Source organism: Anolis carolinensis, chromosome 2, assembly GCF_035594765.1.
Source record: "Anolis carolinensis isolate JA03-04 chromosome 2, rAnoCar3.1.pri, whole genome shotgun sequence".
Taxonomy (NCBI): Eukaryota; Metazoa; Chordata; class Lepidosauria; order Squamata; family Dactyloidae; genus Anolis; species Anolis carolinensis.
In genome coordinates, this window is record NC_085842.1 from 194117620 (window position 1) to 194145194 (window position 27575).

At 43.3% G+C, this 27575-nt stretch overlaps 1 protein-coding gene across 12 annotated transcripts in view; it reads right to left on the reverse strand.

Moving 5' to 3' along the window:
• The window catches only part of nfix (nuclear factor I X), a 303800-nt gene that overhangs the window by 217864 nt on the left and 58361 nt on the right, over positions 1–27575 (reverse strand). For 9 of the 12 annotated variants that reach the window (XM_062971451.1, XM_062971462.1, XM_062971459.1 and 6 more), the window contains one exon: positions 12515–12789. In XM_062971451.1, coding sequence (XP_062827521.1) covers positions 12515–12541 — 27 coding nt within the window. In that variant the 5' untranslated portion in view covers positions 12542–12789. Of the gene's footprint in view, positions 1–12514; positions 12790–12979; positions 13127–19183; positions 19200–27575 lie in introns of those variants that run through there. The other 3 variants (XM_062971454.1, XM_062971452.1, XM_062971453.1) reach the window with 3 other exon arrangements.

Below are 27575 nucleotides of genomic sequence, written 5' to 3' on the forward strand. Positions count from 1 at the left end.
TAAAAATTAATTAATTAATTAATACCACAAAAAATAAGATCTGATGCACAATCCAATAATACATTCCTTACACAAGTGTTCCTTTCAGAGTTAGTCTTATTCTGAGTTCTTTGAGGTCTGTCTTCTTTCTAAAAACTGGTTTCTCTGATGAAATCAAGCAGACCAGATTCTGCTATAGTATAGACATACGTGGTCTCTTGTTGAAATAAAAGAGACAAAATTCTTCTGTAATCTGAGTGAGAATGGAGCCACCCCTGGTATTTTGTACAGTATAGAGGATGCTTCTGGGATCAAAAAATCTAAGCAATTACTCATTTTGATCACATTAAAATCGGAGTTAAATTGCCCTGAAGAATTTGAGACATTTTCAGGGCAAAATCTTCTGCTCTTAATGGACCTGTCTCAATCAGTCGATTCAGTGACTGGCAGGGGAGACATTCTTCCTCCTTGATGGTGGGGGCACAAGCCTTCACTTACCTCCTTTGTTCTCCAATCTGTTTATCGCCTGTTGGGGTTTATCTGCCTTTCAAAAGAGTGGAGGAAGGACAGCTGAACCTGATGTTCCCATTGCTTCCATATGCATATAGTGACTAAAGTTACTCTCGTATCCATAAAGTACATTTGCGGGACATAAATTCCAGTAGGTGCAGATTATAAATTTATAGTAATCCACTGCTTGACACTTTTGGATTCTTCTTCCATTTAGTTCGCTATGCATTTTTAAATATTTGCCAAGGAGGAGTTATGGTGTAGGGAAGGGGAAGAGTAAGGGCTAACAAGCCGGACAAAATCCTGCTTTCTCCAGAAGGAATTTTGTTGGATCAGATTTTTTTCTCAGAAAGCTTCCCCCCTCACTTTGCTCCCCATGCATTATTAAGTAAGTCCTCACTTTCTTCTATCCAACACTACCACCATTCAGTTTTCTATTCTTTTAGCCCTTTTGTAATGCCACTCTTTTTCAATAATTTAACCAGCCTTTTAAAAAATAATTTTATAGAAACCCAGTGTGACGTTTATAAACACATATGTGAATGAACAGAACTATGGAAGGAAGAGGCCTGCTCTCCCAGGTGGGACCTGATGCCTTTTCAGTAAGGGGGATATACATAAGATTTCTTGGAGTAGAAAGTCAAAATTAAGACTGTGACTTCCACTTCAGTGGACATGGGGGTGGATTTGCAAAAAGCCATTGTTCTACCAGTGAAGACTGACAGTTGAACCCCTCTGTTACACAGGCATACCTCAATTAACAAAATGATGTTTCTTTTTGCAAAGTCTTTTTACGTCTGTTTTCTATCTAGGTTGCCAGTTTTTTAGCATTATTAACACTGGGAGGATTGAGAGAGAAAAACATAGACTTTCAGTGTTTGAATGCAGCAGTATGCATGTAATAAACAAAGTTTGAGCTCCGAAAAAGTAGGATTCTGCTCTAGCTAATCCTACCATAGCCATATTGTGCCTACCTACAGTGGACAAAGTACAACAGCAGCTGCATCCAGAATCCCTTACTGAGGGTCAATGAACAGCAAAACAGAGACAAAGAAGTTAATTCTATCTCTGGTGCCATCTTTTTGTTAAAGAAGCAACGTCCACATCAACTTTATTAACTGAGATATATCTGTATACTCTGCTTACAACTTAGCTCTAAGAAGAACCTGCAATTCTGTAGCCAGCAAAAGAGAGGGTTAATGTCACTAGAACAGACAACCAGGACAATGGCACTTAAAATATTCCTTCATACACTTAATCATGAACAGCATTACAGGCCATGGTATAGACCTCATCCTAGAAGGGGAGTGCATCCTGTGGACCTGCTTTCAATTGCCCTCCCATCTTCAACGGGGTTAAGAAAAGTTCTGTCTATAACACTGGAGAGCTGCTGCTAGTCATTGTAGACTAGTGGTTCTCAACTTGTGGGTCCCCAGATGTTTTGGCCTTCAACTCCCAGAAATCCTAACAGCTAGTAAACTGGATGGGATTTCTGGGAGTTGTAGGCCAAAACACCTGGAGACCCACAGGTTGAGAACCACTGAACTAGAGGGACTAAGATTCTGGTATAACCTAAAGCAGCATGACAGAGACAAAAGAAAATCCACTGGAACTCTTCATAGAGTGGTTAGACCTTATAAGGTAAAGGTAAAGGTAAAGGTAAAGGTTTTCCCTTGACATTAAGTCTAGTCATTTCCGACTCTGGGGGTTGGTGCTCATCTCCATTTCTAAGCCAAAGAGCCGGCATTGTCTGTAGACACCTCCAAGTCATGTGGCTGGCATGACTGCATGGAGTGCTATTGCCTTCCCACCAGAGTGGTACCTATTGATCTACTTACATTTGCATGTTTTTGAACTGGTAGGCTGGCAGAAGTTGACCTTATAGGGATATCAAATCACTACTTCTTTAGCACAATGTCAGCTGTGGGATGAAAGGGACACATGTATACAATTTTAAATAGGAGTCTGACTCAGAATAAGTAGAATTGGTATGAAATAGTGTTTCAACAGCATACAAATAATATGGCTTTTCCAAGTGGATGGATGTTACTTTCATTTTTAACTGATGACTGTCTTCCAGGAGTTGCGTTTTTGTTATGCCTCTCAATCTTGCTCTTTTTTCCATCTTTGCCTTTTCCCTCTCTTTCTTTTTGTTAGCACTGTATTACTTCCCCAGCAAAGAAACATGTCCCCCACATTATCAATAACACACACAGTCACACTTTGAGAATCCACAGCAACCATTAAAGGAGTCATAACCACCTTATAGTACCACAAAAGGATTCTGTGGTTGGGGTGGAGCAACAAAGTTGACCCCATCTATTATTCCCCAACTTCCATTATCGAAAACACCCAGCGAGCTGAAATTGAATTGCAATCTGATATAAGTAGTTCCTCCATTTACCCAAAGTGCAATGCCAAACATTGCCTAGGCCCTTTGGATGGATGAGGTCATGTCCTATCGTTAATTCTGTGCCCCTAACTTGCTCTCGGGGGGGGGGGGGGTCATAAGGTCCTCATTGTCCTATTCTCAAAAGGCACCTAATGAGAGGCAAGAATTGGAAGAAACTAAAACCGTGATTAAGATTTTACAAACTGCAAGTTTCTTTCAAGGGCCTGTTTATACTTTGCCTTGGCGTTTGAGATGCAAACCCTCCAAAATGTGTAGTCCCTGTCATCCCAACAGTGACAAAAGCCTTCGTTGGCATATGGAAAAAGCTATGCATAATGGATGACGGTTGCAGACTTCAGGGTGGCTGTCTCCTTCCCCTAACGTATCCAGGAACATTGTCACTTGGCAGATGCCAGTATAGTTTAGACCAGAGGGATGAAAATAGACCAACAAGATCCACCCCCAGCACTACAACAACACACACCCAAGGCTCCCAGGCCCAAGGCCATAAAAAACTTCTGATTAGGGCTGGACATCACTGAACTCACAAAGTAAGTTTGGGAAAGGGGGAGACATGCATGTGAGAGATCTCAAATGCACTGTAAATGTTGGAGGATTGAGGAGACAATGTCACATCCCATTGACTGTCACTGTGAGGCAAGGCAATGGTTAGCTAAACAAAATTAAGGGACGTGGATTTAATGAAGATGAGCAGGGGCCGGGCTAAGCAGAGTGCTTCTTGCCATATTTGCTGTACGCTTGGGAACATGACCTCATTCTGGATAAATGAGTTATTTGGAGAATCAGAGCTCAAATAAACAAGTCTCCATGCATAGATTTTAGGCATATGGGCTGACATTCTGCCTGCCAGATCCAACAGAAGTTTGTGGAAGCCACTCGAAAAATCAGAATCCACACATACAAATATGTATGAAACTCCTGGCTCACAATTACCAGAAAAGAAAGGAGCAAAATCCTCCCGATGAGCAACCACTGCACACATGTTCAAATCAATTACATGCTGCCACATATTTCAATCTACATAACTGCACAAAATGTGCAACTCAGAAACACTGCATGTATGTACACATATTTACAGTTTGCCTCACTTTAAGATTTATACACAACAAGAAAAAAACAGAAAGCATTGTGCCAGTAAGTATTCACTTTATAGATATACATACTGTTGTGCACTATATCTGAATTTATGAGCATGCAAGTTTCTTACCTGTGGCTCTAACATGCACACCTTTACTCTAGAGCTGCCCTATGAAAAACTAGGCATCATTTCTAAATCTGTCATGTGGCAAATGTATTTATTACCCCAAATGACAGAAACCAATGAAAAGAATAGAATCAGTACGGCCTATTACACTGTACACATACATATACACACACAGAGTGCATTCTGCTACAGCAGCAGCCACATGGTCAACAAGGTTCTCTGGGCTTCTGCATCTGTTTTTTCTCCCACAGTTTAAACAGAGAGAGATGTGCACTATACACAAACGTCCTATGCATTTACGTATACTTCATCCTACTGAGCATTCCTTAATCTTGATGCACACAGGTTGCTCATTAATTTATTGACTCTTTATAAGTGATGCACAAATGCAGCCGTTGCCCTGAGATGTTCACTCTCACCCCTTATTACACATTTTAATGTATCCTAGTGTGATAAACAACTATTTTAAAACATTCCACAAACTTTTAGAGAGGGGGAAATCCCCTAACAATGAAAGGGAACACATTTGAAGATTGATACAGCAGAAATAGTCATTCTAAGCTTCTGGTGACCATTGTAAGCTTCTGGTGTCCATAAATCAATAAATGAAAGCAAACCAAAAAAATATGCTATAATGTATTTAAAAACTTCATTTTATCATTCACAGAAAAAGTTGTTTACAGTTTACAATTAAGTTTCTATTGATAGCCCCAAACTGTGAAAGTTTATAAATATCTTAATGAATTGTTTGTAAACTCACCTGAATGCTCGTCTCAACACTGCATAAATGTTTATTTATTGGCTCACTAATTCCAGACCCCTTTGTTATTCAGTGCATTGTTCTTTTTGCCTTGTGTATGCATATATCTTCATACTTTCTATTCCTCTCAAAGTCAGGAATTCTTCCCTTCCAGGTCACAACACTAAACATATGGAATTTAATTTTGATGCCTCGTATTTTTAGGGAAAAATTTAAGACACTTCTGCTTCCCTGCTGCAATCTTGAAAAGTAAAGTGAAACTGTGTGGTTTATCAAATATATGATTTCTTTGAGAAACACAGGGAAATTTTAAAAATGACAAGGAGAAAAGAACATCCATGTCTTCTGAAGTGTTTGATTGATTTGATCAGGTGACTCCATGACACTATGTATAAGCTAAACTTTGTTGCTAATTTTTTTAATAGTCACTCACAAGCAGAGGTCCTTCCGTTATCAAAAAATAAAAAAGGAAAGGTAATGAAAGAATCAGTTCTGCAGCTATAGGGAGAAAACCAGAAGCAGTGGAATTCAGGAGAACTCTCCCAAATGAGCCAAAGGAATCTAGTGCAGGGCACCGTCATATCCTACAGAGAAGAGCTCGATAAAGAAGGCGAATTCTCTATAGCACTGCTGAACGATCTTATATTTTTCTACTGCAGTCTCTTGAAACGGAGCCAGAAAAAGCGATAGGCCGGACAGCATTAGCTCATTTGTTTTTGCAGTTCAGGTCCCTTGTTGGCAAACAATGGCATTTTCCAAAGTTTTGTCTTTAAATATCAAAGCTTTTTAAAAAGGAGAGTATTAGTAGTATTAGCACAAGTAGCCATCCACTGTGTGAGATTTTAGCTACCCTTTACTGTCCAAATGTCATGGTAGGGATGAAGAAACCTCGGAAAATACTGGGCGTATCCTTTTTTTATTTGGATCAGTTTTCTATGTATTTTATTTATGCATTTAACTGCCATTTATATGGCCTAAATCTTGAACATTGTGTAAATTAAGACAGACTTATAATAATGCCATGACTACTCAAAAATAAATTATGTTCATTATAGTGAACATTTTACTTTAGTGTGACAAGAGAACTATAACCATTCACTGATTAAATATCTATGAAATAAAGAAAAATAGTAGACATGCAAATGGACCTGCAATCCTTTTCTGTTTTGTAACTGAATTTCTTATAATTGCCTCAAAACAGCCTTCACTTGCAACTGATGCTTATATTTTGAAAGAATGAACAGATAATTAATCTGTTTTTATATGTACGTGAATTCCATAAAAACATATGTACACAGAAAATACTGACTATACAAAAATGCACCACACACTCATCTTCCTAGAAACTGGCACACAGAGACCTACCTTTTGTAATGGGCAACTAATATTGTCCGGTCATTTCTTAATATCGTGCCTTGAATATATGATATATATGTGCAATATGGATGGGTATGAGTCCCACAGACAGCTCTACGGCACCATTAGCATTTCCATCCAATGTTTTGCGTATTTAAGCACAAAAATAAAAATGTTGTTCTAGAGTTGCTCTAGTGACTCAAGAACCCATTAGGGACAGCAGGATTTTTTTAGAGCTGAAAACCAGCTATAACATACTCCATGCCCCCACAGTATCCCTTCCATTGTTGCTGCCAATACCAGGGCAGCAAGAGGGTCATACTGTCTGCAGTACTGCAAGAAGTGATAGGCTGTGCTCCTCAGAAAGAACAGTGTAACTTATCTTGAGTGTAAAGGGGCCTGGGACAACAGAACATAGTTTTGTACACTATACATACTCTGCCATGACAATACTTCAACTATGTGTCTATTTTGCAAGGCATCTATGATTATGTTATAGCTGCATGTCTACCTAGACATAATATCATGGCAACATAACATAAATAATGGTGTAAATTTACTATAACCATTAGCCAAATCTTTGGGCCCTTTCAGATGCATTTAAGATGGCCAATAGCTTCTTTTTATTTTATGTGGTCTCCGCATTCCATAATGTTAGACGTGACAAGTGCCTGAACCCAGTCAATAGCAAACAAATAATAATATAAAATAATATAATATAAAAATGTATCTTAAAATCATATAAAAAACACTTCTTGCTTCTTGCACATACACACTCTCTGTTAGCTGCACAATCCCAACCTGCTGCCCACCCCATGGGGAGAAAAACTGCACGCTGATTCTGTAGGAACACCAACTGTAGCTCTTTATGATGCCGTGGCAAAGAAGATTTCGAAGAGCATCTTGAGGAATATCTCCAGAGCCACATCAATTGTCTCAACTCTGCTGTAGCTGGTTTGTACAAGTCAAATTGAATTTTAAAACTAGGTTAATATGTACTGTGTTGCCAATATTTATTGTTGTTTTGTAATGGCCCATGGTAACAAACCACAAATTAAGACAAATATTAATCTACTTTCTGATCCCTGAAAAACTAAAATCTCATCTGCCTGAAAGCAATATTCTGAGGTGAAGAGAAAAGGAACCAGGTTCAATGAAGGAACACGGTGTGTGTGTAAAAGTGTCCAGTGTTTCACCGCAGAATAAACACAGCACTTCCACAATCTGGAAGAAACAACAAGAAACTTTTTTCAGCCCTGTGTGCAGCATTCCTGCAACTTGGGCAAAACTCGGCTGCCTGGCACCCCAGTGCAAGTCCGGGACTGTTCCAGCAAAGCTCCCATTTCACAGGCAGAGGCAGAATCTGGATCAGGCCCAGTTTGTGTAAGCAGCAACTATGGTCAGCCTGAGCGGGCAGGATCAGACTCTCAGTTAACCCCCTTCTGGTCTGAGATGCATCCTGTGAACCACTGGAATGCTGCCTGGGAAAAATGGGTGCCACAGAGAGCTGAGAATGGGACGGGTGATTTGGATGGTAGTCATGAATATCCACAAGGGAAACAGAACACCAGGCCTAAGAATCTTAACAAAAGAAATTAAGTTCAAAGAGGGAGACGGAAAAAACCTCTCTTATCTACTGAGGACATTTGCCATGGATCAAGCCAGGTTTGTTTAATTCACCGGGCACAAATAAAGGGCAACTCTTTAAAGGAGCACAAGGTTTTCCTTCCCAGAAGCAGAAATGAAACGGGACTCTCTGCCTTGGCACTGGCCCAAGGGCAAGACAAAAAGCAAAGAATGGAACACCCGAGCAGCACAAGGAATCCTCTTTTCAAAAAACACCTCCTTAAATTCTCTTAGCACACAGGCCTAGAAAGATAGGCAGGCAGAGAGAAAGATACTGGTCTACTCCAGAATAGATAACAAGCTAAATAATAACACAAGTTCTTGCACTGCATCAATATCACAGCCTGAGACCCACTGTTTCAACCAAATGAAATATATACACATTTCTTGAGTTAGCAATTAGTATTTTATCCCCCAATTGAATATTTCTATATACTTTTAACTCACTAAGGCCTATTTAAGTTTTAATATTTTGCAATCTGTCCAGGATCCCTTAAATTGGGTAAGCAGGCCACGGCAAAACAATATGGGCCCGAGTTTGCTTTTTGTAAAACTTGAGATAAACAAAAAACAGATAGTCATTTATGGAGATTGGCGGGAAAAGATGAACCAGTCTCACAGTCCAGTTCACAATACTTCAAGAATCAGAAATTGTACTCTTAATTCACTCCAGAGAGGGTTTTTTTTCCTGCAAAAGGGATGAACCAAAATACATTTCATAAAAGACCTCCATATCCATTTTTAAATTAAATTCTCTCTTGGTAAGCTTTTAATTTACATACTTTTATTTTGTATCTGTTTCATAATATTTTATTCTTGCTTGTTGCATTCACATTCCGTTCTAATTATTTAGATACTGCTTTCAGTTGTGTCAGCCTCACAACTTTAGATCAGCAACGCAAAATAATCTTAGAGGAAAGCACAAAAAAGTGGCCACTATTGGTAACGGGCAGTAATATACACTGTAAATCCTTACCAAAGTATTTGAATATGTACCATTTCTCGCCTTTAATAGAGTCGCCCATGTTTGTGTGTGTGTGTGTGTGTGTGTGCGCTCATAATATTTGTGTGTTTGCAGTTAAAGGAATGTGAGGACATAATACACATATTTTATACACTCCAACATAGAATCATAGAGTTAGAAGAGACCTCATGGGCCATCCAGTCCAACCCCCTTCCAAGAAGCAGGAAAATCACATTCAAAGAGTATTGTGCAATGTGAGCATATTACGTTTGGTGCTCACAAGCCATGAATGCTCTCACAGTCAACATCCAAAAGCAGGAAGGCAGGCCCAAGCTTATGCATAACTCATTTCTACAAAAAGATACTTCTCTCGCATGTTGCCACTATTTTGTAAGGCTATTGTACAACAATGTACCATGGGTGCTGCTCAGATTATAAGTATCCACAATAACGGGGTGAGGAACCTTTCAGGAGAGATGTCCTGCTTGTCACCAATCTGCAAGGTAAAATTTATTCCTGCCCTCACATGCCCAAATAACTTTTCTTTCCTCAAGCACTAAATAAGATTGTGAACAACACCAGCCTCCACAATTGTTGAAATACACACAAGTCATAAGTGGTTTTCAAGGCCTACCTCTCGACCAGTAATATATAAATGGATAAAACCATATGGGCAGAAGTGAAAAAAGCCCTTATTCTCATCTCTCAAAATTTATCTTCTCCTACAAACATCTCCAGGACATTTCCCTGCTACAGAGCCTCTTCTTTGCACCAAAGGATGCCCCAAAAGCAGGCCTACATTATCTGGAAGAACCCAGGATCCGGAGAGAGGGTTGGATGGTATGCAGAGTGTGGGGTTTTTTTTGGGGGGGGGGATGAATAATCCCATCCCTCTGGGACTGTTGGGGCCCCTCCCACACAGCTGAATACAATCCCACATTATCTGCTTTGGAAGTGGAATATATGGCAGTGTGGACTCAGGTAACCTAGTTCAAAGCAGATATTGTGGGATTTTTTGCCTTGATATCAGGGTTATATGGCTGTGCGGAAAGGCCCTCTGGTAACCCACCTCAAAGCAGATATTGTGGGATTTTTTTGCCTTGATATTCTGGGTTATATGGCTGTGTGGAAGTGCCCTGAGTCTGTACTTCAACGGCCTCCGCACAAAGAGGCAAAAAGGACAAGGCTTTCTAATCTACCGACCCTTCTACACAGCCATATAACCCTGAAGATCAAGTCCGACAATCCCACAAAATCTGCTTTGAACTGTGTTATCCGAGTCCTCACTGCTATATATTCCAGTTCAAAGTAGATAATGTGGGATTTTATTCAGCTGTGTGGAAGGGGCCTAATTTGGGGAAGAAGTGCAAAATTTAACTGGAGGAGGTGGCGGGCGTAAGGAGCTGGAGGGCAATGTTTAAGGTAACCTGGGCTATAAGGGAGGTGGGGTGAGGTGAGGCGGACACCGCTATGAAGAGATTCCCTCTCTAGAAAAGTATATAAACACGCGCGACTTGACTCGAAGGGAGCGCTCGCTGCGGTTTCGCGAGGCAAAGAAGCGCGCGAAGGGAGTCCCCGCAGCAGGAGAGTGAGTGGGCCGAGAGGGGAAACTTCCAGAGGCCACCAGGCGCCCACTTGGTGGCTTTTGGGGACGGGGAACAACTGGGTCCTGACACGGGAAGGAAGGAAGGGCTGCCCGTGATTTGCCGGCAGGGACGGAGGAGAGGGGAAGGCAGATCCATGCTTATCTAGAAGTCATTTCTACCACACACACACACAAAAAGAGAGAGAGACTTCTCTACTAGGTCTGGGAGGCGAAAGGCGGCGACGGAGGCTGTGGCGCTCAAACCCTTTTTCGTCCTCCCTGAGAAGTTTCTCCCCTCGATCCGTCCCGTGTTGGGTTCCTTTATTTTCCTTCCTGCCCTCCCCCATCCACTTCGATAGCGCTTGGAGTCAGGGGGTTCTGTCTCTTTTCCCGCGAAACCTGCCTAAGGGGAGTCTTCCCTCCTTCTCCGCAGCCGCATCGGCCTCCATGCTGCTCCCAAATCCTCGGGGCACGGACCTGGGGCCCTTCCACACAGCTGAATAAAATCATACAATATCTGCTTTGAACTGCAATATATGGTAGTGTGGGCCCAGGGCCCTTCCACAGAGCCCTATATCCCAGAATATCAAGACAGAAAATCCCACAATATCTGCTTTGAACTGGGTTATCTGAGTCCACACTCAGATAATTATGGGTTTTCTGCCTTGATATTCTGGAATATAGGGCTGTGTGGAAGGGCCCTGGGATAAAGAGCCTGTCTGGAAGGGCCACTGGGCGGAGAGAGGAGGAGATCCCAACTGTCCCGACTTTACTCTACCTCCCCCCTTGGGGAAGACAGCGGAAAAGAGCGGAGCTGGCTCTTTCAACTTAGCTATATAACCCAGAATATGAAGACCGAAAATCCCACAGTATCTGCTTTGAACTGGGTTATCTGAGTCCACACTGCCATATATTCCAGTTCAATGTTGATATTGTGGGATTTTATTCAGCTGTGTGGAAGGGGCCCTAAAGGCGCCGATTTTTTCACTCGCGGGGTTAGACAAAAATGCAAAAGAGCTGATCCCCCCTTCCCTCCCTTCTGCACCATACCCCCCCCCCCGCTTTACAATTTCTCTATCGCACTCCAACTACATTCCATAAAGGTAGAGACAACGTGTATGTCAGGGTATCGGTGTCCCCTCCCTGCTTGGGTTTGAGGTATAGGAGAACAAACAAAAATCCCACAGAAATCCAAACTGAAATGGACAGGAAAATCCCTGAGACGGCGAGAGCGGGGTCGAGGTTGGGGCCAATTGCCGCCAAAAGCGTGCAGATTCTACCCCGCGGCCTCCTTTCCTCCTCCTCCACTCCTCTTCCTTCTTTGCTTCCCGGACCAGGTTTTGCCTAGGGAGATGGGGACCCATCTTTCCCCCCATAAGGACACCTCGGATGTGCCAAGGAGGGGACAGACACGCCACGCCTTAACTTGAGAAAACTTTTCTGTCGCTCGCTCTCTGTCCGTCCATCCACCCATCCGCCCGCCACACAACCCCCCCCCCCTTGATGGCCCCCCTTCCCTCCTTCTCCCCTCCAGCCGGGTTTTCGCTTTCCTCTCCCGCTCCCTCCGATGCACACACTCCGTGCGAGAGAAGGAGAGGGAGAAGAAAACACCCGCGGGCCTCCTTCTTGACGTTTTCGAAATAAATTTTGGGAGGCGCGCCATTTTCTGAACTCCTAAACCCATGTGCAAGAAGGGGAATATAACAAAGAGCTTGGAAAGATGCCACCACTCTCTCTCTCTCTCTTTTCTTCGCGGAGGGGAGGAAGGCATTCTATTCTCTCGCTCCCTTCCCGCAGCAAAACCACGCAAGGAGACAGAAATAACCCGGCGGAAAAGAAAGGGAGGGGGTTTGCAGAGGCAGAAAAAAAAAAGGGGGGGGAAATGAATCAGGGGGGAGTTTGGGGAGGAAGTGGGGCGGGGGGAAAGAGGGGTGCAGACACGCCAAACGCGACCCTCCCTCCCTTTCCTCCAAAGCCGCGCATGCACGGGAGTTTGTCCCAGAAATGGGGAGCGCGGGAAACACGCGAAACACGCCCCCCCCCTCATAAAAAAAGCCGCCCGCTCCTTCTCCCCCCCCCCCCTTTTCCCCAAGATAAGCCAAGGATTAGTTAGTTACCTGTGTCAGGCAGTATGGGGAGTACATGGTGACTTTGTGACTTGGTGTTGTTTTGTTTGTGGTGGCGGAGAAAACAAAACAGCCCAACGGTTTCGCGAGATTTCGGTGGAGAGGTGTGTGTGTTGGGGAGGGGGGGGTGTTTCAGCAGGCGAACGGCTGCATCGCTCCGGCGGCGGCGGCGTCCTTCCCTCTGGCTTCTCCTCCTTCTCTGCCTTCTTCTCCTTCCTCGCCTCTCTCTGCTACTCCATGCTGGTCTGTAACCCCGCCTCGGCGCTCTGAAAGTGAAAGTTTAGACAAAGTTTGGAACGGAGAGCACTTTTGCCTCGGGAGGAGAAGGAAGGAAGGAAGGAGGGAGTGTGTGTATGTGTATGTGAAGCAAGGGGGGGGGGCAGTTCAGCTTTGGAGCTCCCTCCCACTCGGCAACACACACACGCGCGGTGCACTCACTCACACACATACACACACCCTCTTTCGTTTCTCCGCCTGGCTTCGCGAGGAAGTTTTGAGATTCCTTTGAAGCTGATATTCACGATCTCTGAGGAGGAGGAGGCCAACTACCTCGCCCAGATCTCTCCTTCTTTCCGACACCTCGATCGAGAGTGATCCGTGAAGGGAAAGGGAGGGAAAGGAGCACCGGGATGAAAGGGGGGTGATAAGGCAGGGGCTGGGAAGGGAAGGAGGTTTCAGAGAGGGCTCAACTGCAGGCATTCTTCCCCATTAGGACTGGGCTGGAGAGCACGGAAGGAGGGAGGAACAGGCCTCGGGGCGCACGTCCAAACGGTGCAGCGTTGGCCCCTTCCACACAGCTGAATAAAATCCCACATCATCCCCTTTCAACTGGGATATATGGCAGTGTGGATTCAAAGCAGATACTGTGAGATTGTCTGTCTGGATATTCTGGGATATAGGGCTGTGTGGAAGGGGACTGGAGGCCCTTCCACACAGCCCTATATCCCAGAATATCAAGGCAGAAAACCCCACAATATCTGCTTTGAACCGGGTTATCTTAAGGCCCTTTCACACAGCCCTATAGCCCAGAATATCAGGGCAGAAAATCCTGCAATGTCTGTTTTGAACTGGGTTATTTGAGTCCACACTCAGTAAATGTGATGTTCTGGGATATAGGACGGCGTGGAAGGGGACTGGGCTGGAGAGAGAAGGAGGGAGGAACAGGCCTCGGGCGCACTCAGGCTGGACATCCAAATGGTGCTGCTCTGAAGCAACATGGCCCTCTATAATGCATGGCATAAGCCTCCGCTGCCCGCTTGAACAGTGTCTATCCAAATACGAGATGAGGGGGAGGACTTTAGGGTCCTGAGGCCTGTGTGGGGCAAGGAGAGGCTTTGCCCCCTCCCCCTCCCGCAGGAAGAAGCCTCCTTTGGCAACCAAACCAAGGAGGGGCAAAGACAGCCTGCTTTCACTGATTTCCCTTCTTTCTGCGAGGGGAGGAAGGTCGGCCTCGTGCGAGGCGAGCAGGGAGCGCGCGCCAGCCAGCCAGCCCTTGGCGCCAAAACCTCTGGGGAGAGCCGGCGCCCTTTCTCTCCTTTTTTGCCCCTTCCTTCCTCCCCCCCCCCCCCCCCCCCACCGCTCTCCCTCTGAGGAAAGAAGAGGAGAGGGACACCTCAGGCTTCCCAACGGAAGGTGCCAGGCTTCACCTTTAGGCGCACTTTAAGTTCCGAAGGGCAGCTCGTCAATGAAATGTCGCGCGCCTCGAAATGCGGGGGGGGGGGGGGGGCGCCACGTTTTCGATTTGCCAGCCCTCCCTCGCGCCGTCTCCCTTCAGGTTCAAAATAGAGAGAGAACAGGACTGGAGGTCTCCCCGAATGACCCTTCTCCCCGCGTTTGCTCGCCCAAAAGGCCAGGCCCGCTCTCGGCTCCCCTTCAAGGCCACCTGAGCACAAGGCCTGCTTTTGCTCCTTGCTTTTTTTTTTTTTTTGACAAGCAAAAGGAGCGTGCGATGGCGAGGACAAGAGACGAGACCCTCCCCTCCTCTGTCCGTTCCTCACTTCTGCGCTCAAGGCGCTTCCACTTGGAAACGGAGGGCGAAGGCGGGAAGAGCTACCACACAGCGCTATACCCCAGAAGACCGAGGCAAAAAATCCCACAATATCTGCTTTGAACTGCGTTGTCTGAGGGCCCTTCCACACAGCTATATAAAATCAAAATTGTCCTGAATTATACGGCAGTGTGCTCAGATACCACAGGGCCCTTCCACACAGCCCTATATCCCAGAATATCAAGGCAGAAAATCCCACAATATCTGCTTCCAACTGGGTGATCCGAGTCCACACTCAGATATTGTGCGTTATTCTGCCTTGGTATTCTGGGTTATTTGGCTGTATAGAAAAGCCCTGAGTCCACGCTGCCATATAACCCAGTTCAAAGCAGATAATGTGGTATTTTATTCAGCTGTGTGGAAAAGGGCCTCAGAGAGCGCAGGCGGTCCAGTCCCACGGAAACCTCATGGCTCTGTGGGGCAGGAACGTGGCCTCGCCACGGCCAGAAAACGGGAGGCGGGGAAGGACCGTAGCCCGAGGAAAGTCCTGGGAAGCCAAAGAGAGCAAAATGGCTATTTTTGTGATGAACAAGAGGCGAGGTTGAGGGCGTTTCCCTGCTCCTTATTCTTAGGGTGGCGAGCAATGTCCTAGGCCCCTTCCACACTGCTGAAGAAGATCCCACATCATCGGTTTTGAACTGGAATATATGACAGTGTGGGTTCAGATAACTCTGGGCCCTTCCACACAGCCCTATATCCCAGAATATCAAGGCAGAAAATCCCACAATATCTGCTTTAAACTGGGTTATCAGAGTCCACACTCAGATAATATGGGGTTTTCTGCCTTGATATTCTGAGTTATATGACTGTAGAAGGATCCCAAGGCCCTTCTGCAGTTTGAACTGCATTAGAGAGTCAGTTTAGACTCGCGTTTTTTTGGGGTGGCTAGAATAAAGTCCCATAGAATATCAAGGCAGATAATCTATAATATCTGCTTTGAACTGGATTATCTGAGCCCACACTACCATATAAACAGCTGAAAGCAGATAATGTGGCATTTTATACATCTCTGTGAAAGGGGCCTCAGTTCAAAACATATTGTGGGATTTTCTCTCTTGATATTCTGGGTTATATGGCTGTGTGGAAGGGCCCTCAAATAGCCTAGTTCAAATCAGGTATTGTGGGATTTTCTGCCTTGATATTCTGGGTTATATGGCTGTGTAGAAGGGGCCTAAGACTGAGCTACACTGCGGTGTAATGCAGCTTGAATTGAATTAGAGGGTCAGTTCAATCCAGTTTGAACCGCACTGAAGTGTATCATAAGAGCCTAACCCGAACTTTTGTAAAGTTCAAACTGCATTCTAAGGCAGTGTAGATCCAGCCAATGTGCATGGGCTTAATAGGCATCTTTCTCAACCTTTCCCCTGCAGTGAAGGGTGGCCTAAGGGAGAAGAGCTGATTTTCCCAGCAACAGATCTAGCACCATCTTCCATTATTTGCAATGAATCCCGGGTGATTAATGCAATGAGGGGGAAATCAGCCTCCAAGCCCCCAACCACCTACCCCACATTCACCCCTTAGGTGCGTCCACACTATGGCTTGTGTTTTCTCGTTTTGGTTGTGTGACACACGCACAGCCAAAGGGCCTCAACGCCCTCCAGAGCATCCCCAGGCCCAACCTGTGCTGGTGAACAAGGCCTGGGATACAAGGGTCTGCCTCTAGGGGGCGGTTGTTCCAATCCAGCTGTAATCAGGATTGAGTGAATACCCAAGGAAAGAGATGTTAGAAATGTATTCCTCCAGATTAGAGATGCTCGTGGGCCAGATGTGGCCCTCCAAGGTCATTTACTCAGCCCCTGACCTACACTTTATACTTAGAGTTATCCTAAGTCTGAAACAACTTGAAGACACACAACAACAATCTGAATTCACTTGACTATCTCATCATCCAAATGCAGGCCCACACTTTTCATTGAAATACTGGTAAATTTATGTTGGTTAAAATTGCTCTTCATTTTAAAGATTGTATTGCTCTTTTTTCCACTAGAAATAAGATATGTGCAATGTGTATAGGAATTCCTTTTTTTTTTCAAACCCCAACAGCCTGAGGGAGCTGAGAACTAGCCCTTGGCTTAAAATGTTTGAGGACTACACCAGATCATCCCTGTTTCCAATTAGCATGAACTATGAAAATAAATTACTAATCCCCCCCTCAAATAACCCCTGTTGAAAAACACTGCTGCTTTTTCAGCTACCAATTGAGCACTCTTTATCTGAAATAACCAAATACTTCAGAATCTGAAATGGTCCACATGCAGAGACAGTGACACTTTTGCTTTTGTTCAGTGTACCCAAGCTTTGTTTCATGCACAACATTTTAAAATGTTGTATGAAATTACCTTCATGTAAATATATTTATATATTTAATTAATTTATTTATATACCACTCTTCTCCCCCAGGATACATGGTAGGCCAATAGTCACAAAAGGATCTGGTATGTATTCTGTATGTGATGCTATGGCATTGAGCGCCATTTACAAGACTTGATTTTTCATACTTAATGTAGGTTTGTTTCCTATATATACCTCATATATGATGCTATAATGTAAATAAAAATACAGGTGTTATTAAATATTGAAACCCCTTTGTGACTTTTGGCCCATCCGCTACAAAGGATGTATATGAAACATGTGTTACTTTTTGTTTAGGCTTTGTTTCCCATCTCCAAGACCTCTCATTTGTGTGTATATATACACAAATACAAGTATTTTAAAAACCAAAAAAATCCACTCCTGGTCCCAAGAATTTCAGATAAGAAAGACTCAACCTGCACCTGCAAACCCCACTGAGTTTCTAGGAGTGCCCTCTGCTTCTCACTGAGCTCTCAAATGCCATCTCTGTGCATAAGCACTTGAAAAGCAACCTGCAATCAAAGCAAACTACACTAAATAAATAGTTCACGGAATAAGACTTGTGCAAATCCACATTGTAGATAATCCTCTGTTAAGGTTTGCTGTCAAACTGGGAAGTGGTAACAGGCACCACAACAAGAGACTAGCTATTCTGATGCTCAGGGTAAATGAACATTTCTACCAATGACCCATCTCTATGGGCAGTCACAGAAATCCAACACAAAATTAGGAAGAATTGTGAACTCCTTTGAGTATAGGATTAGAATGCAAAGTGGCCATGATAAATTTGGATAACTTGGCAGGAATAAAATAGAAATACAAAATAGTGTATGAAAGGCTAAGTGATCTCACTATTAAGAAGGCCCTGAGAGTGGAAAAGATTCACTATACAATTTGGGTGTGAGCCAGCAGCTTAATGCTCATCCACAAAATAAAATAAAAATAATGCAAAATAATGAAGAAAACAAGTAAATTTTGGATGTAACTAAGAAACAGGAAATCACTGTTCCACTTGAGTCAGCACTAGTCAGGCTTCCAAAAAACAAACCCCCAATCCCACAAAAATCCCCCCACTCAGAATGCAGCGCAAAGAGTTGCAACTTAAGAAAGGGATTAATCATGCAACCCCCCTCCCCCCAACCAAGAAACAATGTTCTGCCTATATCTTAAATGCCATATAGGAAGCATCTGTATGGAATTTTACAAAGGAGTTTCAGTTTCTAGGACTTTAGCACCAGACATAAGACATGGAGCATAGTTTTCAAAGTAATGTTTTACTAATCTATATATATAAAAGAGTGATGGAATCCTGGCGACCGACAAAACAACAAAACTACAGGCCCCCCAACCTCGAAATTTGACAACACAACCCATCATCCACGCCTCTAGGTTGATACAACAAAAATAAAAGAAAAATAAAATCCTAATTAGAGGGAGAGGAATAATTCTTTTTATCCAATTGCTGCCATTTAGAGGGCTAAGCTCTGCCCACTTGGTCTCCTAGAAACCTACTCAGCCCAGGGGACAGGCAGAGTTAGGCCTCTTCCACACTGCCTATAAAATACAGATTATCAGATTTTATTATATGGCACTGTAGACTCAAAGGCCTTCCAAAGAGCTATATAACCCATTTATAATCTTATATTATCTACTTTGAACTGGATTATATTGGCTCCACACTGCCATATAAACCACTTCAGTGTGCATTTTATCCAGCTGGGTGGAAGGGGCCTCATATAATCCAGTTCTAAACAGATAATATAAGATTATCAATATACAGTACAGTCTCACTTATCCAACATAAACAGGCCGGCAGAACATTGGATAAGTGAATATTACCCTTGACCTTAACTACCACCAATTCCTCAATACTTTATTTCCCATACCATCAGACTTCGCCACAGCAACGCGTGACTGGGCACAGCTAGTAGTTTTGTAAAAATGAAAACAGTAGGAGGCTTCAGTCTGGACTAGAATACCTATCAGTGGAGATAAACAGTTTAACCCATTCCCTTTTGTCGTCACAATGTTCCACCTATGAAGTAAAAAGCTGCTTGGGTTTTCTTGGAAAGAGTAAGGGAGATCATTTATAAAAGGAAATGACGAAGCCCTTCTCCCACTTTAGCTGCTCTTCCCCTTAGGATACAAGCAACCTCCTTACTTTTCATGTTTACAATGGGCTGTGGATTACACACTGAGTTCAGTAATAAAATGCAGAATAAACCATTTGAAACAAGGCAGATTTCTAATCCACCTCTTACCTGAGCTGTCCAAGTGACCTTTAGACACCAAGAAGTGTGAATGCTGGTGTCCGTGTGAGTCATGTGGCTTGGCTCAATAGCTTTGGGAGCCTGCCACACACCCTTTTTAGAAGGGGGGTCCAGTTACTGAACAGTAGGCAGTAGGGTGGGGCAAAGAGAGTTAGCTGCATGTATATATTGGGGGCTGAGAGAAGATCCCACTCTCCTATGATACAGAGAGAGCAACAACACTTAGAAACATTATTTTATTATTACTCCCATAATTCCCCAACCAGCATGAGGAGGGGTTCTACAGCCGAACTTTATTATCCCGAGTTAAAGAATGGATAGTAATCATTTGGACTGTGATTCCCAGAATTCCTCAGCTAGCATGGGGCCTAGATTAAAGGATGTATAATTCAAAAAGTAATATTTCAATGATCTTTGCACTGGAAGCAATAATGTACAACTCACAGAACAGAATAGCATGGAGAAGCTCCTTCTCTTTTAAACAGAGGCTGGATGGCCATCTGTCGGGGTGCTTTGAATGTGATTTTCTTTCTTCTTGGTAGGGAGTTGAACTGGATGGCCTACGAGGTCTCTTTCAACTCTAACATTCTATGAATTGGCACACAAACAACACAGAGAGGAAGGGATGCTAAGTAGGCAGCACCTCTTCAGTGTTTAGCATAATGTCAGCAGTAGGATAGCCTGCTCAAGGAACAGAAGTTGTAAGTTTATGTTTAAGACAATAACTTCCTTTCACTCCAAAAAGGAAAATCACCTTGACAAGGCCTTGTTGGCAGACTTATAAACATTGGTTGAGATATGCGGAGACAATTTTTCAGAGGACAGCAAAAATGTGCTGTCCCTTTCTTGACAGCTCCCATGCATTGCAGTGAAGGAGTTAAGAATTGCAGGGCAGGGCAGCATCCTTTTGAGGGAGTGAAATATATTCTCTTGGTCTGGACCAACCCTATCTTTAGGCATAGTGAGACAACTGCCTTAGGCAACAGATACTGGAAGGCAGCAGTGCCCATCTTTTGAATGTTTCTCCCTCACCACCTTGGAGAAAAGAGGTATGTGTCCCACAACCCATCAGACATCATCTAAGCTTGCTTGTTGTCCTCAGGTGCTGAAGCAATATTACAGATCACTGAGCTTCTGACCATGGCATAGGGAAAGATTAGGCCATTGTGTGCTTTTCCTGAGGGAACAAAACACCTTGGGCTGGTCCTGCCTTTTGGCCATGGAGGTCAACTTTTTTTAGGGTAGAGGGCCACCTGTCCTTGTTTTTGGCCTGGAAAATCCAACTAGCAAGCAAAGATGGAAGTGACCATACAACAAAGCAGCTTGTATGATTGATTGTATCCAGCTTAGGGCACCAACCAAGACTGATCCCAGTTTCCTTCCAAGAGAGCAGGAGATTGGAGCCACATACATCTACCCTTTCTCAAAAGCTGAGTTGATGAGTGCCTGCAAAGAAGGAACCACGTGGGTCCACCAATATGCCTGTTGGCACCTGGGCTTCTTCAGAGCCCCTCTAGTGAGGCTCTGCTGCTCATCCACGTGGCAGGCAGTCCAGCTGTTCACACAGCAGCAGATGCTTTGTCAGTGCCAAGTCCCACATCCCATTGCTGTTTGTACAGTCAGGGCCGCCTTGTCGGCATTGCAGGCCTTTATTTATTTAGTTCTTTGCTGCTGTTACAAACCTTCTGGGGAAGCTGCTTTATCTTTAATTCAAGCCTCCCATTACTCTCACCAACGTCTGGGTAGAGCCACTCAGGGCTGGTTCTAAATTGTTCCTTTCCATCTGTCACAACTGGGTAGAAAGAGATGGCACAGAGAAGAGACAAGCATGAGAGTATAGGTCTGGGGTTGCCATGCACTGTCTTAGGCCAGGGATGGAGAATTTTCAGGCCTACCAATGTTGATGAACTATGACTTCGATCATGTCACAGCTCTGGCCAGGCTGGCTAAGGCCACTGAGAATTGGTGTTCTACAGCCTCTGGAGGACCACAGATTTCTCATCACTGGTTCCACCTAGATAACTTGTGTTCAGCTTTCAAGGCCTACAGCACACTGTTTTGTTAGGAAAATCTGCATATTACTATGGTCCAGATTCCCAACCACCCATCAAACAGGAAAAGTCAGTTCTTATAGAGCTGTTCTGGAATTATAACTAAGTCCAACCCGAACAATAAGGATAAGGCAGAAAATAGGCCAAGCTTGGAAAAGCTCTCTCTTTTGGACTTTAATGGCCAATGAATTGTTGACCCTCCCTATCTATGGATCCCATTTCCACAAATTCTACCATACATAGCTTAAAACTAATCTCCACCCCCATTCAAAAAAGCAGGTTTTGATTTTACCAGTTTATGTAAATGACACAATTTTACTGTACTACTGTACATTCTTGAAAATGTAGTCCAAACGAAACAACTTATCCCTACCTCTGAACACCAAGATCTGCATTAAAAAACTCACAACGCAAGGGTCCAAATGGCTCCTTAGCACAATGTGCAGTGGAAAGCATATGGGTCCAGTATTCATTAGAATGGAATTAGATCCAGAATATCCCCTTACAAATGATAAAGATTGCAAGGCTTTTGCTTCTCCCTAATCAAGTCTGAATTGCCTCAAACTTAGAATACTTGAAAATGATTGAGAATCACATTTCTTAACTGTCAGGAAACCCTGATAAGGTTAATCCTGCATTGGTGAGAACTTTTTTAGTTTGGGTCTTATGCTGCACAAAATTGGCATGTAATTATGTTCTGTGCAGAAAACAGCATTTTTGTGCTGAAATATTACTTCCTGGGTAGAAGATGATGTTTCATAGAATGTTGTTTTCCACATATACACATGCAAATAAAAACATTTATATGCCAGCAGGCATTTGGAGGAGCACTGAAGAGCAATTGGGGAAATGTGGGTGGGATGTTGAGGGATGGTGAGTTTTAAATGTAATTTCATTGCATTTTTTGTATTCAGTTGTATTTAAACTTTACAGCTACACACCAATATTTATTTTTTAATTTGCTTCGTTTAAATTGTTATTTGATTGTGTTGTTTTAGGTTCCCCAAATCCCTATGGGTGAGAAAGGCCAGATATAAAGATGATGATGATGATGATGATGATGATGATACACACAAACTACATGTGTATTTTATACAAAATAAGCCCCACACTGTGAATTGTTTATGAAAACTGCAGTGTTTTCAACCATTTTCTCAAAGTGGGAAAAATTACTAGAATTAAGAAGAAGAAGAATTCAAGAATAAATTAAAAAAGAATGACATTCCTACTGAAGCATCAACCCAGAGGAATCAAGCTTCAGGTCACGGCTGCCAAAGGTTAGAAAAGAGATCCTCAGGACAAAAAAGCCCACAAAGTCAGCAAGCACTGCATGGGAAGATACAAACTCAGTTCTTTCCAGTGGACACAATGGGCCACAGGACACCCTTGAGTTTCGCTTTTGCCAGGTGGATGGGAGCCGCAGCTCTAGCCCCACACAACCTCCAAGTGTCTACCACTCCATTACTGGAAGCCATCAATCACCATCAAATGCAATACAGATCCCGCCAGGGCTCAGCTCCAAGCTGGTCTATGAAATGCATGGCTTCCTATTCAAGGCATCACTGATATCTCTTCCCCACTCACTACAGAATGGGCTATGAACAATCCTCCCCCCTGCTCCTCACCTCACAATGAGATGATCCAGTGAATAATAACTACTCAAAGACCGGCTGCCAGAGAATGGGCAGAGTGGCCAATTCTCCCTCTCAGCCCAATAGACTGCCACAATAAGGGCTAGCCTCCCTCCTTCCCTCCGTCCCTCAGCCTTATCTACCAACCTGCAATTTGCTTTGGCTCTGAACATCTAGAGCCTCACAAAAGTGAATGGCAATTTATAATAAGAGTTCTAAGCACTAGTAATAGAGCTTCTGTTCACCATTTGAGTGGATATGATATTCAGTCCAAGAGGTACAGGTCCAAATCACATTTCTCTCCAACTCCACCTGCCTTTTCTGCAGTCCTAATGATGACTCTAGTTCACAGGGTCAGTAGTTGCTATTATTTACATAACCAACAATCCATTAGTCATGCAAATTTAGGCATTGTGGGATCTGCAATCCACAAAAATAATGTTTCTAAACTCTAATATAGCATAAAACTATAACAACAACAACAACAACAACAACAACAAATAAAAACTTTATTTGTAACCCACCCTATCTCCCCAAAGGGACTCTAATGCTATGCTAGAATATGACTATTGGTTATGCTTGCTAGGCATGACAAGAGTTGACAAGGGGGGGGGGGGAGGGAGTAGGCAACAACTCTTCACAATCAAAATAGGCCTATTTGCCCTTTTCTTCAGTTGGGTTTGGCCCACTGGATTCAAAAATTAGGCCTTTTCTGACTTCCAAGACTGCAGAGTTAAGAGAATATGTAAGGGTATTAACCCTGCATCCTCTGATGAAAGCTGGATATCTAGAGAACTACAGTGTGCTTATCCTGATCTCACTTCTATGCTTCACTGGAACATTTTAGCAACTGTCTTTAATACCTCTGCATGCAAACAAGTTTTGGGCAGAATGTATCCTGAGTGTAGCTCCCAAATCACTATACAAATTTGGCTTAGGCTGGCCTGAAAATTCAAAGGTCATTTAATCTGACCAAATTACAAACCCCAGGATTGCATGGGGAAGCAGCCCTGGCAGTTAAACAGGAGTCATAGGGTTATAATTGTAAAATGTGCAAGAGCCCAGGCTTGTAACTATGGGAAAAGAGGGCAGAGTGAGGGCCTTACCCTTCCCAAATAAGATTTCTGCTCCACCAATTAGGTTTTCCTTCAGTTTCTTTAAAACTTAAGACCTCAATTAAAGATTTAGAAATACAATTCAGGCATTCAATAAAAAGGGACAGACAGAGTGACTAGAGGAACATGAGCACAGTAGATAGGAATTCTAGAGCCAATGTGATGTAGTAGTTTGAGCACAGCTCTGGAGACTACGGTTCAAATCTCCACTGGAGCATGGCAGCCTACTAGGTAACTGGGCAAGTCACATTTTCTCAGACTCAGAGGAAGGCAAAGGCAAGCCCGCTCTGAACAAAACCCTGTACTGTATTGGAAATAACTTAAAAGCACAAGGCAAGTTTAATGTGTGAATGATTTTCAGTGTTTCATGCACTGCAATGCTAGGAATTTGAGGACTGAGAAAAAATTAACAGGGGGCAGAATTCTTATTTGGAGAGGCAACATTCTCATTTTGCCCCGCCCCCCCCCCCCCAAATATCTGCATCCCTTCTGAGGAAACAGCTATCCCGCAACAGAAATGCATTGCCTAGTTCTTGTTCAAGTAACAGGCCAGTGTTTAGCCTGTGCCACTTCAGACTGCAGAGGTGAGGGGACATGATTCAAGGCATCTCCAAAAGCACAGAATTTCCCTCCAATGTGCAAATTGTTGAGTGTGCAGATATTTCTCATACATTGGTGAATTTAAAAAGGAAGTATTTAGATAAGGAAGCCTTATGTTTTTAGGTAGTACAAACAAAGCTTCAGAGTGAAAGATGAAACAGATTTATTCCCCAAATATATCTGGCATCCGATTACATTTTTTATTTTACTTTTTAATCTTTTGTAACTGATATTTTACTGTAGTTCACAGATGGAATCTAGAAGTAGTCAGTATTTGGCTGTATTAAATACAGTGCATTTAGTAACTGACATATGACACCAGCTCATTTAAAAGTATGTGGCAGCTTAGGATGAAGAATGAATACAATGGCAGGGTGATGCTATTCATACTTGAGCAGAGGTAGGATGAGGTGCTGAATCCCAGGGGATCACCCTATTTTCTGCTCAGTTACAAATCCCTTCAGCATGTCATTATATTTATTCTTCTAAAAAAAACTATCCAGGTTTAGTCAAAGCTTGCGACATTCCACATCTGATGCTTGCCAAACATGAGACAATTAAGGAACAGCAGTGAAGAGAAATTTTCATTCTGAAATTTAGAATTTTTGATTTGAAAATTTGTATTCAAAATTTAAAACTGAGTAGATTGGTAGTTATCTGTTGCTATTCATTTTGGCTGCCGCCTGTGTGCATTTCCCCCCTTAACTAATAAGGAGAAATGTTTGAAAAATCATTACCTCAGGGTGCATAGAATGGATAGTAATGCAGGAACAAGTCCCTGACACAAATCCATGGGCCAACTATCCCCACATCTACTTTGGAAGTAATATTACAGGACCTAATAATATTTCCTCATAGGTACATTCACTTGTTCTTTTATAATGTGTAACTGTAATGGCACACACCATCTTATGCTAGCAATGCCCCTCCATGCTCTACATTTGACAATAGAACAATCATTATGCAAGGGGATAAATGGACACAAATTGGACATTCAAAGTGGCAAAACCCAAAAAACCAGTTCTAGAACATTATAACAACAATTGGGTATGTGATACGGGATTTAAAGATTGAACAAGAAAATTACAAAGTAAGACTTGAAGGATCAAGACATTCCTCCCAGCTTCCCTCTTAAGGTCTTAATTCTTCTTTTGGTGGGAAAATGCATAGAAAGATTTGAAAGCCTTGAAAACTTATTGCACTGAGGCTTGTCATACCACTGACCACAATGATTGGGGGAGATGTGGAGTTGCAGACAAAAATATCTGGAGGATCAAAGGTGCCCTAACCAATTTATCACCCACAACTGCCCAGTAAATCTAGCAGATAAATGCACTTGATTCAGTCCAAGATGGCTCTACTAAGTTTTTGTACAACTACCAGAGTCATCACTTTATTCCAGAAAGGGCTCTAAAAGCTCTGGCAACCAAGAATCCCCCAAAGGCTCAAAGAAATCCACCAGATCTAGTGCTCTAGCAGGATGGAGAACTGACTCAGACTTCTCACTCCTATGCCTGTAAGTAAATAGAAAGAGATCTGACTGCAACTAGAGAAATAAAACCCTCCACTCTCAGATTACCATCATTGCTAGCTGAGGAGAGTAGGTCCAGAGTGTGACTTGCCACAAATGGCATAACCTTACAGTGGTCACATAGCAGCCATGAAGTCCTGAGTCACTCCTGGCAAGGCAGCTTCAGAAGGGCTGTCACAGTCACTCTAGAATTCAAGCCTGACGGGTGGAAGATGCATTATTAGTTCCATCATATCCGGTAAACAAAGTGTGAGGATAGGAGGATGTTAGATCTGCTCAGTCCCTATTAGTTCCTATTGCAAGTACAAATAGCCAGATCCCAGCATAACCTGAACAGGTGCCCTGCACAGAATGCCATCATTGCATGCTAAGTACTTTCCCCCATGGCATGTGATGGCACTTACAAATCAGGCCACAGACCTCCTCCTGAAGAGAAATGGGTAGTTAACAACAAACACAGAAACTTGGCTCTTAAAAATTACTCTCCTCTTTGGGTATAATTTGAGTGTGCTGGTGGTTAGCAAAAATTTTGCTGCCAGCCTCCCAGACTCAATGTCCTCTGTATCTTATGGCCAACAACAAAAGACTGTGGCACCATTTACACTGCCATATAATCCAGTTTCAGAATGCAGATTAACTGCATTGAACAATTAAAGGCTTTCATGGGCAGAATCACTGGGTTGCTGTGAGTTTTCCAGGCTGTATGGCCATGTTCCAGAAGCATTCTCCCTTGATGTGGGTAAAATGTCAGGAGAGAATGCTTCTGGAACATGGCCATACAGCTCAGAAAACTCACAGCAGCCCTGCATTGAACTGGATTATATCGCAGTGCAGACTCATACAATCCAGTTCAGTGCAGTTCAGTCTGCATTATATGAGTCTACACTGACCATAATAATACAGTTGAAACAGGATTATATGGCAGTGTAAATGGGTGTCAGTGGGAAGTGTAAGCCAAACCTTCTGTAGAGCCAGATTTCCCACTAACAGGACCTATATTACAGATGGGAAGAGCAAGGCTCAATTCTCTCCAATTGGCATACATAAAGTGCCTATAGCAGTTTAGAGAATGCCTCACTTTGTTGGCGATGGAAAAGAGCTGCAGAGTGGTGGCTTGTGTTTCCCCCTTCTGGTGCCCCACAACATCCAACTGCTCACTACAGAGGAAGCAGGACTTCACTACAGTCTGCCCAGCTGCAGAAAGGCAGCTACATCTCACCTACGCATGATCAGCATAGCACGCAATAAGGGGTTGCTGGAGCCTTTAACAAAAGCACTTTCAAGCACCTGAAATCTTAACCCAAATTCTAGGTTAAGCCATGCACACAAGCATGTGGGGAGGAGATATGGAGAGGGGGTGGTTTCCAGATCTCTTCTTTGAAACAGAAGCTATCTTGATCCCTGTCTACATTTGATGTGCAATATTTGCTTGCCTTCCACCTGTGTCTTGCAGCT